At 38.9% G+C, this 13,588-nt stretch overlaps 1 protein-coding gene across 3 annotated transcripts; it reads right to left on the reverse strand.

Moving 5' to 3' along the window:
- Window positions 1–339: 339 nt before the first annotated feature.
- Window positions 340–11,265, reverse strand: pias2 (protein inhibitor of activated STAT, 2). 3 transcript variants are annotated; one of them, XM_018736859.2, is made up of 15 exons: window positions 11,191–11,238; window positions 10,438–10,523; window positions 9,388–9,853; window positions 8,833–8,917; window positions 8,665–8,715; window positions 8,281–8,371; window positions 6,589–6,723; window positions 6,223–6,328; window positions 5,931–6,004; window positions 5,684–5,844; window positions 5,439–5,572; window positions 5,111–5,291; window positions 4,808–4,947; window positions 4,579–4,616; window positions 340–2,725 (listed from the first exon to the last, which is right to left on the reverse strand). In XM_018736859.2, exons 3-15 carry the CDS (start codon window positions 9,848–9,850, stop codon window positions 2,534–2,536), a joined length of 1,851 nt encoding a protein of 616 aa, XP_018592375.1. In that variant the 5' UTR covers window positions 9,851–9,853; window positions 10,438–10,523; window positions 11,191–11,238; the 3' UTR covers window positions 340–2,533. The 3 variants fall into 3 exon arrangements, with proteins under 3 accessions (XP_018592375.1, XP_018592374.1, XP_018592373.1); XM_018736858.2 differs by having other exon boundaries at window positions 10,832–11,227; XM_018736857.2 differs by lacking the exon at window positions 10,438–10,523 and having other exon boundaries at window positions 11,191–11,265.
- Window positions 11,266–13,588: the final 2,323 nt, after the last annotated feature.

Here is a 13,588-nt window from a genome sequence, read left to right on the forward strand (position 1 = left end):
TATTTCCACATCATCCACAGGTCTCAGGTCACACAGATTGGTCCTACATTGCTGGCAGCTACACCAAAAGTTACACTCAGTAACCTGATAAATTTCAGTGTCTTAGGTTGGATTTTAAACCAGAGATAAGAGGCAGAATTTTCTCAGATTGCTCTAACTAGATTAGTGCTTTCTACCATAAATATAATGCATCTCAAAGAATTTAATACATGTCACTTTTTGTCTTCTGTCATAAGTTTTAATACATTATTTCTAAATAACTTTGCATTCAATTTATCACTCCATTACTGCCAACAAAAGAAAAAAAGTATTATAAATAAATATATTTATTAGAACCATATTTTTACAGAACACCACCAAACACAAATGGGCATGTCTACTGTGGTTTTGACCACGGGCAAATCATGAAATGATGAAAAAAGCTAATCCTGCCAGGGTGATGGTTGATACTCCCCAAAAATGGCACCAGGAGGCCATGCATAGTCTGACAAGTTCTCTGACAAACTGCACAGAATACCGGCAGTTTTGTACTCACAATGTAAATTTCATGGGCACATTAAAATTCATACTTAAACACCTAGTAAATTTGGTAAGAATTAATAAGGCTGTTGCCTAACAGAACTACTGAGGGCTGTGCAATCAGAAAGTTAACAGGGTGAAATGTACATGATATATATAGAGTATATTTTTTCCATCCAGTATGGTAAAAAATTGTACTGCTCTGCTGGGTAATTGTAATAACTTTCTGGGGGAGGGGAGGAAAAACAACACAAAAGTCCTTGTAACTTAAAATGTTAATACATTATTTTAAGCACATTGGGTAGTGGCTTTAGTAATTTCACCTAGGATTACTATAGCCGCAAATACTCTGTTTTAACACAAGAGGTTGTCAACTTCAGCTTTAAGTGGCATGATGAGACTATCCTTTATGTTAACATGTCTAAGCAAAATATACACTTGATATGCATTACAATGGATACATTACCCAATAAACACAATGTATCAGGGAAAAGTTGCCCAGTATAGCTCCAGACTGGCATTTGCAGCATCCCAGTGCTGCCTAAATAAGGAACAACAGATGCCAGGAGATAGGGGTATGTTACTTCAAATCTGGATGTCAACTGAATTGGGAACTGATAGATTTAAAATCTGTATATTCACTGAACCACCAGAGGACTGGGAACATCTTGCAGACACACCAAAAAAAGTAACACACAGTATACTTTCAACTCTTCCATACTTTGAATTCACAGCAGACAAAGGATGTCAACATTTCTTGCATACTATGTTTTCAGCAAATAGCATTGACAAAATTAGTCACCTGATGTGAATAATTACACCTTCATAGCTGTAAACTTCATAGACAATGTCCCTAATGCAAGATTCTGCATAAAGCATTACGCTCAGCTGATTATCTTGAACAGTAACATGCCCATTTTATTCTACCTGGGGTACACAAGAGGCACAGATATATTGTCCACTGTTCAAATGGAGTCTCAGTCCATAAGGCTGTAATTTGCAGTATTCTGTTGCACAAATTACACATAGGTAGCCCAATCTACATATAAACTTATAAGGCTGGTTCCTGTGTTTAGCACAGTAATCAGATGAAGACAGCCCATCTACATACAAATGTAAAATTTATATTAAACAGATGCTGAAATATTGTGCTGGTGATTGGTTATCAATAAGTGCATTTTGTCTTACAGTACTGGAATCCTCACCTCTAGGTCATTCCATCTCAATTCCAGAACTGCCAGTCCTTTATTAATATCTTTTATAATGAATGGTATATATGAACTGCAATGCACTGAGCCTTAGTAACAGCTGGTGGAAATACCCACTTTGGTAACAATGAGTACTTGTAGAAACAGTAAATATTTAGTTTTAAAAGTAGCTAAAAAGGTACTGAATAATATACATAGGTGTAAAAGGTCACAATGAAATTACATGTTTTCAGTAACATATCTTTTTACATTTATTCTGCCAACTAATGGGGACAATGAAGTCAGTCCCCCTGATGCTTAAGGGAACAATTTTCCTTTAATTTAAGAAAAAAAAAAAAAAAATAAAATAAAAAAACCAAGAACACAAATGTACAAATGCCAAAAGAACTACATAGCTCAAACAGCCTAAACACCCAACAAGTCAAAGGTAAATATATTTGAGTATCTTCTTTGCTTGTGCAATGCCATGTACAGAAAATGTATTTTATTGCTATATGTGGTCAGACTAAACACAGGACAATGAATTGCACCACATTACATAATTAGTTAGTACTGTTACAAATCTGAGCTGCCTTTGAGTGCTGTGTTGCCCATTCTGAGGAATTTTGGAACCAAACAAAAATTTTACATGATCATTCATGTTCAACTCAGTGTTCAGAGTTCATAAACCAAAAGCAAGTTGCAAAGTAATATTTAAAATAAAAAAATCCATAATTTTTCAGTCTTGAACGGTATTAGCACAATCCACCTGTATGCATGGCATCATCTGGTACTGCATGGGAGTAGAGCAAAGCACCCATACGTGCTCAGTCCAGAGATATGATGTCTGAGATGTTGGTCCCGCTGGTGCCTGTGATGACTCCAGGCTCATTGTGGCCAGAGGCACTGCTATGTGCGCTGCTCTCATACTGGCTTGAGGAGGAGATGAGGCCTGCACCTGGTGTAGTGCTCTGCAGGCTGCTGGTGAGGTTATCCAAGAACATCGGTGTACGGTAATGCTGTAAACACATCAGGGAAGTTAGTCCCTCAAGGCCAACAGCTGGATTTAGCTGCATTTTCCATTTTAAAATATCAAAGAACAAAACATCTGACTTTTTTTTTTTAGTTTTAGCAGGGAGTATTTAACTACAATCATTGACTAGTTAATGCCACAGCATGCACATGTGCACTGTTTACAGGAATTCAAGAATATTGATGATTACTACTTTCTAATAAAAACCTAAAATAGTCCTGCTTCAGCCATGTTACTATTGAAGGGCTTACAAGACAGCAGTTCTCTGAAACACTTTGAACTGTAGCATCTCTCAGCTGCAATATACAATATGCATAGACACACAGGCCAGGAGCTCTCGATCGCAGAAGTGACAGGTCCTCTGACAGTTTACACAAACACCAACCAATAATTCCTTGTAACAAACTATAAGTCAACAATGCAAATAAATATGCAATGCTACAGTAACAGCAAGTGTCAAATTTTGTACAAAAACAAAAGAACTCCAGTGGCAATACTGTGCAGGAGAGCCATAACTCCTTGTCACTGCTGTGCATGCACACACACAGTCTGAAACTGCTTGCCAGTCCGTCACAAGGCACCCCAGGCAGGACTCAAACCCCAGACCCACGGGAGAGCAGGACCCAGCCAATCCCACTTATTACATTTTACATTCATTCCTTTTTTTGTCACAGTAAGGAAATGTCAGTAAACATGTGACATTACAGTGAAATCCACTATTAAAGTGGGGGGGAAAAAAAAACCCCACATTTTCCAGAATGCATTGTAATTTATAATTAACTTTAAAGTAAAGCTAAGGTGTTGAAGTTCTGTATTTTTTTTTTTTTTTTTTGCAGGGGGAGATATACAGTGAAGTTAACAGGATATAGGAATATACAAGTGTATTCTATTGATATTTTCAGCTAAAGTGTATTGTGTACTTTCTGCATTGCATAGCATCATGGACATTATTAGACATTTAAAGATCTGTAACAGAGTAATTGATGAAAGGATACTGCATTGGTATAACTAATGTTAACTACTGAAGAAACTTTCTATATTAATGGGATCTAATGTTATCCAAAGCAAAAGCACAAAGGTTTTTGATTCTGGCCCAAATGTGGTGGCATGACCTCTCCCTCTCACTAAGAACTGCTGAATCTCTCTCTGCACTTAAAGGGTTCCAGACTCACTTCTCCCATGATTTCTTAAGTTGACAAAATGTGTAAATATTCATGCTTTATAACTGAGATCATAACTGTTGAATGAATAATGGACAAACTTTCACACAGCTACTCATATAACCTAAGTTTAAAAAAATGATTAGGAATTGTTGAATTGGATAAGCTCTTATGCAGCTGTATTTGTGATGTACATTGGTTCATATGGTGGAAAATTAACTGTGCTTTAGAAACACGCATCTGCATCTAAATCTTTTTGTTGATGTAATACATTTTCTGTGAGATGTACAGCGCTTTGGAGAAAAGCGTATGCTAAATGAATAAATGTAAATTTTGTCCGATTTTAGCACAGATAGGTGTCACTTTTGGGGTTCAGAAATGCATAAGAAGTTTTACCATTAAAACTAACAAATTATTAGTTATGAAGGTTCACCTTACAAAGTGTTTTTCAAGAACACATTACCTTTGTAAGGTGAAAAGAGAGCCATTTTCCATCTGCTGAATTTAAAAAGGTACCAATCATAAAACCTCATAGAATGGGTCACCTCCCTCAGTTGTGCAGTTGAACAACTGTTGTTACCAGCAGCATTTTGACATCAAAACCTTATGTTCCCCAGGCAATGGCAGAACTGAAATTTAACAGTTCTAAACTGAAGTTATAAATGTTTTAAAGAATTACCTGCGTGTCTCCTTGAATCAAAGAGAACAAATCCAAACCTGGGAGGAAAAAAAAAAAAAAAAAAAAACCTGATAAGGTTATTTTGCAAAATATATTGATAAATTATCAGTTGGTGGCATATGACACATTTCTGACTTCAATTAAATTTACACAGCTCAAAAAAAAAAAAAAAGTCTTTTTTATAAAATGTGCTGTTTTTACATACAGAGTATGTAAAAAAACATCTTACTTTGCATGTCAGCAGGTAATGAGGATAAAGTTGAGTGATGGAAGGGAACTGCATAGTCTGCTAGTGAAGAGGTTAGGTAGGATGTGTCCAAGGCTTGGACATTTGGCAATCGCACTGTCGGTGGCTGATAGGCCAAAACCCTAGTGGAAGATTAAAAAGAAACTGATTATGCCCTCTTTATGGTACTAGTATGCTTTTTACTCAGCATTTTCAATTTCAGGGTTTCAGAGTAATAACTATTATACATTGATATTTAAGCAGCTAAAAGGAGTACACATTTTATATTTTCCTGTTATCCCATACCCCTTCGTTTGCGTTTCCTCAGCCTTTGACATGTAGAGACAGCGCTTTTTAAGTGGAGGGTCATCTTCCTCTGCCTCCTCCTCTGAAGAGCTCTCCAAGGTGAGATCGATGACATCCACCTTCTTGGCGGTACTGGGTTCGCTAGGGGGCATTACAGCACAGGGCCGCACTAGGGCAGAAGCTACAAATCATGGGGAGAACTATTTCAAGACCATGCAGTGAACTCTCTGCTCTTAACAAAACATGCTGTTTTAGGAAACTGCATAATCCTTTTCTGTTCTTTGAAAGAAAAAAAGGGCTAAATGAAGAAACTGTCCCTTGCTCTTACTTTCCATTTTCGGGCAAAACTGGGATGACACTTTCAGCGTGTCCTTCTTTGGCCGCATTGGACACCACGTTCCATCCTGCTGGAATTTAATTTCATCGACATCTGAGCACTCATTGAGAATCTCCATGAAGAGTCTGGCAGAAAAATGAATTTTCTAAATAAGGAACACAGCGATTTTTCAAGCAGTTCTGAGTGATGATAATGAACAGATACAAGCAAGGCATCTTCTAGCATGACCAACTAACCCATCAATAATTAGGCTCTCGTATGCAGCTTTCTTGTCACAAACAGGACAGATCCAAGTAGGCTTCTTCTCGTTCATCTGCAAGTAAAGGGCCGCATCGAAGCACTGGAGATGGGAACATGTGACTGCCCGGCATGGGACGATCAAGCGCATTTTCCCCAGCTGAAAGGAGACATGAAACACTTAATTTACCTAGCGTCCTCCCAAATTTTACTCTGAAACATATTCAACTTCAATAAGAAACCTACCGGACACATTAGTGACACTCGCAAACTTGTTGTCGCAATCTCACTATCTGGATCTGCAGTCAGCTTTTCTTTTACTTGGGGGGGGAAAAAAGTTTAAAATTTTTAGATAATTTAATGTATTTTAATTTTTTTAATTAAGGAAAGTGATTAAGTACTCAGCACATTCTGAACAAAATGTTAGTGTAACATGCTACGTATATATTCTGTTTTGTCCACAAATAGGACATTTCCCTACAATATTTATTTTTTTTTAAACAAGAATCATTTTGAGAAGTATGAGATTGTTTATTACTTAGAGCCCTTGAATGGTCAGGGTTCCGGATACCCTTCATTCTTAACCTCTGCAACAACAGTGAAGATGTGAGTTGCCTGACAAGGTACACCGACACTGAGTATGTCTGAAAAAGAAAAGACAAATCTTCAGAACTTTCATGATATATATTAAAATATTTTTAAGTATTGTAAAGTGAACTATTAACATTTTTCTTAGAATAAAAGCAGACTATTACTGTTTTCAAAATAACAGAATATCAATATTCATAAATACAGGCAGTGTATTCAACTCTGCAAAAATAACCAGATAAAAACATGCAACACAATGTACTAAAGCATAGACATTGCAAGCATATTATGAAATATGTATAAAATATGACAATACCTTTCCTATTTCTGGCGCCCAAGTGACAGAAATCTGATTTGGTACTGCAGAGGACAACCTCACATGAGAAGTGATATTAAGAGGCCTTCCTGGCCTTTTCTGTTCCACTCCATTCTTCGGGGGTGGAGCATAACCCTGGGGAGGGAAAATAGTGCATTTATAAGACTCATTTGCCTATGCACTTACTGTACAGAATATGAAGTTCATATGGCTCTAATGTCATCTTTACCAAGTGGAAATTGCTTTCTGCCCCTAGTTATCGCACTCAAAAAGGGCAAAGGAGGAGGAGGTGGGGGCAGGGTTAGGGCAAGGCAGAGGGTGGTCTGAAAGCCCTTGCAGAATTTCCAGATGAATTTCATTAGCAATTTTAAAATATGCCTATCTCCAAAACATTTACAGAAACTACTGAGGGAATAAAGGTTTGCAGAACTGAATGTGACCAAATGTGACAAACATGTGAATCCATTGCTTCCTCCTAGCCAGAAAACAATCTGTATTTAAGATGAAACACTTTTTAATATGTTCTCCAATTCACTCACTTTCTCTACTCCACTGTTTCATTCTCCTGTGGCACCTGAAGCACAGAAGCAACACAGCTCTGTCTTGGGTATGTTAAGCAAAATACAACAAAGTGAACAGAAGATAATGAACATTACTTTTTTATATTCAGTCATTTCAAAGTAGAATTAACTTTAATGTTGCTTCATGCTAATAAAACAGAATAAAGTAAACTGGTGTCCACGGAGCTCCCTGCTTCAAGCCCTATACTTCCAGGATACCAGACCCTGAACCGAATGAGCTGCTGAAGAAAACAAAACTTACAGCTAATTTTTTTATTCAATTTTGCTTTAATGATTTTAACAGAACTTAAGCTCAGTTAAGATTTGATTGTGATGCAATTTTTTTTAAGTCCATCCTTTACAAGTTACAAACAGATTTGTGGTCCCAGTTGTGTTTGAGTTGAAGTACCAGTGTATTGGCTAGAACTTGAAGTCCAAAAAGAACAAGAACTGCTAACAACCAGTAGGTAATATTGTGATTAGGGCTGTTGCTTTGCAACATATAGGATTCCAATGTCAAATCCAAGCTACTGCTCTAGCACTCTCGAGCAAAGAAGATACTGTGAATGGTCCAGTATAATAACCAATTGTATAAATGGGGAAAGTGCATAACAAAAGATGAACAAGTGCACATTAGTTTTCAAATATATTGAGCATGCTGAGACAAAGTTATGATGGTACCTATGTGGTACACACAAAAAGTGCTGAAGAACATATTTTTACTTATTTTCTAACATCACTTTGCAGGCAGTATGTCAGTTGCATTTTCAATTTTCATTTGGACATTGTTTAAATTGCTACGACAAGCATGTACTTCTGAAACAAGTAACAAAACCACCATTACAAATACCTTTGTACTATTGTTTCCGTGTAGGTGAGAAGTGTGACAAAACCTGCATTCTGTCATCACATAACCCATAATATATCACATCAGTGACATCTATCTATAAGTGTTATTAAACTTCATAAAGAAAACTACACTGATATGGTGAACATCATGTTATTTTAGTATGTTTGTTTTGTGTCAGTTTTGAGTGAACAAATCAGGTTAAGATTCTTGGGGATGGATGTACACAATTACTAAGAGACAAGAATGCCACCTATGATATATGGTATCATGTGCCTCACATACCGGTAAAGGGAAAAGCTTTCCATTTACTTTGATACACAAACTGTTTGGGAAGTTATCTTCTTGTGGACAACTTGTTTCTGCAAGACAAAATCTGAAAGCAAAGGCAAAAAATAAAGACTAAAAAAACCTCTGAAATACTCAAAACTGCATGCAATTTCAATCACATGCATTAAATATTCATAGTATTTGAAACTACAGTGGTGTAAACCATTGCAAAATGTGTTCACTCTGATGTTGAATGCACTATGAAATGATAAATGCTTGTCACATGGGTTCTTATCACATATTCTTACTCTCATCCCTAATATGCTCATCAAAAAGACATTGCAACATTACATAGTCTTTCTTTATCTAGCCACTAATTTAGCTGTTAAAAATTCTTACCTCAGTTGAATTTGAACCATATAATCTCTTCTGCCACCAGGTAGAAAATCCCTTTAAAACATTGTGAAGAGTCATTTTTCTGATTCAGTGGGCAGGGGGGGAGGGAAAAAAAAAAAAAAAAAAACTTGGAAATAAATGGTAAAGAACACTAGCGAATATAGAACTTACCTAGAAATGCACACTTCTCTCACTTGTTGGGGTGTTAGGGCAAAAATGAAGTACTTCTCCTGAAAGCGCTGGATGCTACTGGCACCTGTAATGGCATTTACCACTTTATAGCAAGTTATACAGATGTGCATGGGGTATATGTTTTCATGTTGTTAAGCTGCAATTTTATAAAAAGGCTACTACCTCTGCCCCATCCAAAACGGCATCTTAGTGAAAGAATATACAAGCAACACAGAGCACTAAGAAACATTTTAGTAAAGGGGAAACTGTACAATAAACTCATATACTCTAGATATTGAGCAATTTCTAAAAAATTTCTACTTTGCTTCCCAATAAAACTCATTTCCATTATTTAATTGCATCTTAGTGGCTCGGTCCTACATCAAACTACTTTTTCAGATTTCCCCAAAAAAAAAAAAAAAAAAAAAAAAACTGTGGGTGAGTAAAATGCCCACTGTGGGTGTCTTATAAGTAACTCCATAAAAATCTAGTTATTTCAGGCAGGCCTACTAAATGCCTTGCTGACATCCTAGAGTATAGTAGAGTTGGACTAACCAAGACTAGACGGCTTGATAAGGACATCCAACACATCGTAGAAAGGGAGAGACTTCATCTGAACATCAGGATGGACGGGTGGTAGGGGGGGGCCTGGCTGCTGCATGTCTAGCCTGGGTTTGGTCTCGTGCAACAACACGGAAGGATGGGCCCCAGAGTGGCCCACTGCACCAGAACCAAGCAGACTTCCGGCAGCTAATGAGAGATCTGGATCCACAATGGAAGAGGCACTCGCCAGGGAAAATGAAGAGGACTTGAGAGACGAGAAATCGGGGAAACCTTCTATTGTCCGCGGGTAGCGACGCCGATACAGCTCTTTAATTTTAATCTGCACTGCTGGACTGCACCCACTTTTCAGCAAATGCAAGGCCCTCAGCAGCAGCTCATGCTTGCGACCGCTCTTGTTTCGTCCTGCAAAACCCAATAACACCTGTAGCTCTGACACCCGGAAACTCGATACCATATTCTGAAAACAGAAAAAGAAAGAGAGGGCATTTGTAATCACAGAGTTTAAACAAAAGACACATTCATTTTGACACTGAAAAAATACAACGTGTTCCTGTTAAGTATGTGTATCATTAAAGATCAGTGCAAAACTGAAAAACTGTCGAAAGGACAGCAACCACTGAGAAAACAGGAAGTGTCAGTTTAAATGAAAGAAAGATCAGGCAACTGCAGAACTGTATTTCTGTGCAATCCTGCATACATGCACAAAAGAACAAACTACAGTTTTCTCCACTCTGAACTTTAAACTTGCAATCGATCAGAACAATCGCGTTACATGTATTCTGTTAATCATAGAGGATTGCAAGTGAGCTCAATAGCAGAAGAGAAACACCTGTGAACTCCCAGAGCAGAAGTGAAGTGACTCTGACTGACCAGAAGGTCCCATTAAGCAGCAGAATAACCAAAGTTCATTATGCACAGGAAACATCAGCTGTGATCAATGACAAAAGCACACCCCCCGGCGTGTGGTTCGAGGCCACGCCCCTCCCCACACCCCCATGTTGCCACCCACAGCACAGGAAAAGAAGAAAAACCCCAACTGACCCTTGTTTATTTGGTCCATGCTTGATTGTTCATACGTGTTTATCCTTTGTCTTTACAAATCCTTACCAAATGTGACCGTAAAGCATCTAAAATGTTAAGAATAATTCCAAGGCCCGTTAATGAAGGAAAAACAAACAGCGGACAATAAGTAATGTAAGAGAATGAACAAATGTTGTAAGACATACAAACGTGATAGGGCAATGTGAAAAATGAGAGAAACAGGCCAGAAGTAAAAACATGATGAGCAACATTACGAAAACATGTGTGTACTTGTGCAAACACTCCCCCCTCTTATTGTCAGTCAGTGGCAGGCTGTAGCACAATGGATGGCTAACCTACGCGGCTCGCTACACACAGTGACAGTCACCGTAGTCAAGTGCAGGTGAAAACTGACCATAAAAGAGAAGCGACACTCCTTCAGCTTTTACAAATAGCCGCCAGCTGGCTGAGAAGATGATGTAATTAGCTAATTTCTGCATTACAAGTAGCAAACAGGAAGAACTAGCCTATAAAGACTACATTTTCGTTAGCTGTGTCAATTAGCCAGCCAGCTAACTTCGATGAAAACAAGCCCACGGACGGGGACGAAACGGCTCAATCCTTAACAACCTTTTTACGCCTGGATTTCGCTACGGCACGACGGGTATTTCCGTCACTATGAACCGTGAGGCTCTGCACTACACAGAGACCGACACGACCGCCTGAATAAAGTGCACGTTTAAGGGTGCTAGCTAACAATGTACTTTCTCATACCCTTAGCTCCTCAAAATCCGCCATTTTCTTGCCGCGACCATCCTGCACCGCTCCGGGCGACGGCGGCGCGCACGTCACAGCAGCTGGGCTCTTCCGGGCTGCGCCCTCCGCGCGTACGGGCGCATCTCTGACGGCGCTCTGAGTAACTTCTGCGTTTTCGTCGTTTCGCAGGGCTGCGTGATCAGTTCTGCTGCAACGCGACAGTTGTGTTCCAGGGGAGCATCGCCTTATGGTAGTTTCAGTGGAAAAAATGAGGTTGGGGCACGGCAAATAAAAATGACTATCACCAACATACCCAGGATAAACAAAGAGAATAAAAGAACATAATTTGTGTTGTTTTTTTTTTTTTTTCCCCCCCAAGCGTTTCGTTGATGGCATGCTGGTGTCTTTTTTTGGTGTTATTGCCTTTTCTCTTTATTTACAACACGCCGGGGACCACGAAAACTCTTATCACTCTGGTCCAAGAGGTCTAAGTGCTGCTGCCTGTGGACTCAAAGGTCGCAGGTTTGAATCTCACTGCTGTCTGTAATTGCTCCCCTAAAAGTGACTTAGCTGTACAAATAAGTAAAGCAGAGTAACAGTGTACGTCAGGTAAACTAAAACTGTGCAAAAAAAAAAATGTGTTTTTGAAACTTTTGGAAAGGGATTGCATGATTAAGGGACTCGAAGTTTGTGTTATAATTCTTTATAATTAATATAATTATCCTTTCCTTCCATTACAGTATAGTCAGAAAGACTTTTTTTCAACTTTATTAAAATAAAGTTATTAATATCATACACAGTTAAAAACAAATGTCAATAAGTTTACAACTAAAATTAAAAACTACATTTCCTGGAGTTGGTCAACAAAACTTACTGAGAGATCATTACATGAAATACATTGTCATGCAGTAACATAAAGTCTCTCTCCAATAACATACGTTCAAAACTGATGAAAAGGAAAACAATCCCCTTTCTGGCTTCAGAATATATGACTGGCCTACATCTTTCATACACCAACATACCCATGAAAGGACCATCCCCCAATAGCAGCCTGACCTGAAACATCATATCACGCACACACACACATTTTCTGAACCGCTTGTCCCAGACGGGGTCGCTGGGAACCGGAGCCTACCCGGCAACACAGGACGTAAGGCCGGAGGGGGAGGGGACACACCCAGGACGGGACGCCAGTCCGCCACAAGGCACCCCAAGCGGGACTCGAACCCTAGACCCACCGGAGAGCAGGACCCAGTCCAACCTACTGCGCCACCGCACCCCCTGCATTAGAAGTAGACATACACAATATGCAAGATATCAACAACAGATCACATACATGCATCTCCAAAACATATGAAATACTTCTTCTAGATTACAATATAAAACATTACCAAACCCCCTAAAACCTACGATCAAACTAATAAACATCAAAAGCACATACACATATAATAAATTATAATCATCAATATCAAAAACCAGTTAAAGGTGCACAAGGTAACCAAATGAAAGCATAGGCTACTAAAATTCTGTGAACAAAATACTATACACATAAAATCCACACATATTACACAAGAATAAATAAAAGAGAAAAATATAAATATACAAGGGGGTAAGATACAAGGAAGTACAATATATTTTGAAGAGATGCAATTCGATAAAGCAGAGGTCTATCTTCAGAGCTTCAAGAACATTCTTCCATGAGGCCTTTCCATCTGTCCTTTGCCTCGTGGTAGCCCCAGGCGATCACATCCCGCTTTATCCTGAACTTGAGTTCAGCTCGAGTTTTCAAAAAAAACACCATAGGCTCCCATTTTCAACCCCTTTCGGACAAAGTTAATGCATGCATTCCACAATTCTCTCTTTGTCAAACTTACAATCATCCATCCTACCAGAGACTGCTTTGCTTACCTTGGGGGACAGTCCCTTCATAATGTCATCAAAAGTCAACACCATCTCGCCGTCTAACTCCCTGCACAAGGGCTCGACTAGTGATCAGACTGTCCTGGCATAACCGTAATCCCAAAAAATATGTTTAATCATTTCCGCACCCGAACACTGGGGTCACTGGCACTCAGGATGTCCGGTCAACCTGTGCCTATAAAGTTTTTCCATTGCTGGCAATCTTTCATGAAGGCACTGCCGGTTTAGATCCCGTAGCCTATTGTCGAGCCCCTTTAGCTGAATTCGGTCCCCAGTAAGATTTAGGAAGCACGTGTAATTGCTCGTATTCCCTGAAAAACGCGTAAAAAAGTTTTTCCTGTCACCTGAATCTGTATGGGAGGCATGGTGAGGATTCACGGTGGATCACATCTAGAAGAACAAGGGTGTAACGACCGGTAGGCTAGGCTGTGAGCAGAACGAAAAATATTGTAACGCTGAGGGGGCTGATGTGGATTAATGTAAATAGTTGGTGTTA

Source organism: Scleropages formosus, chromosome 6 (genome assembly GCF_900964775.1).
Source record: "Scleropages formosus chromosome 6, fSclFor1.1, whole genome shotgun sequence".
NCBI lineage: Eukaryota > Metazoa > Chordata > Actinopteri > Osteoglossiformes > Osteoglossidae > Scleropages > Scleropages formosus.

Coding starts and splice junctions, on each gene's coding strand:
- pias2 (XM_018736857.2), bottom strand. CDS start 11,214: ATGGCGGATTTTGAGGAGCTAAGG. Junction 9,854..11,190: donor CGGATTTTGAGGAGCTAAGG/GTATGAGAAAGT, acceptor TTCTGTTTTCAG/AATATGGTATCGAGTTTCCG. Junction 4,948..5,110: donor GAGGAAACGCAAACGAAGGG/GTATGGGATAAC, acceptor ATCTTCCACTAG/GGTTTTGGCCTATCAGCCAC.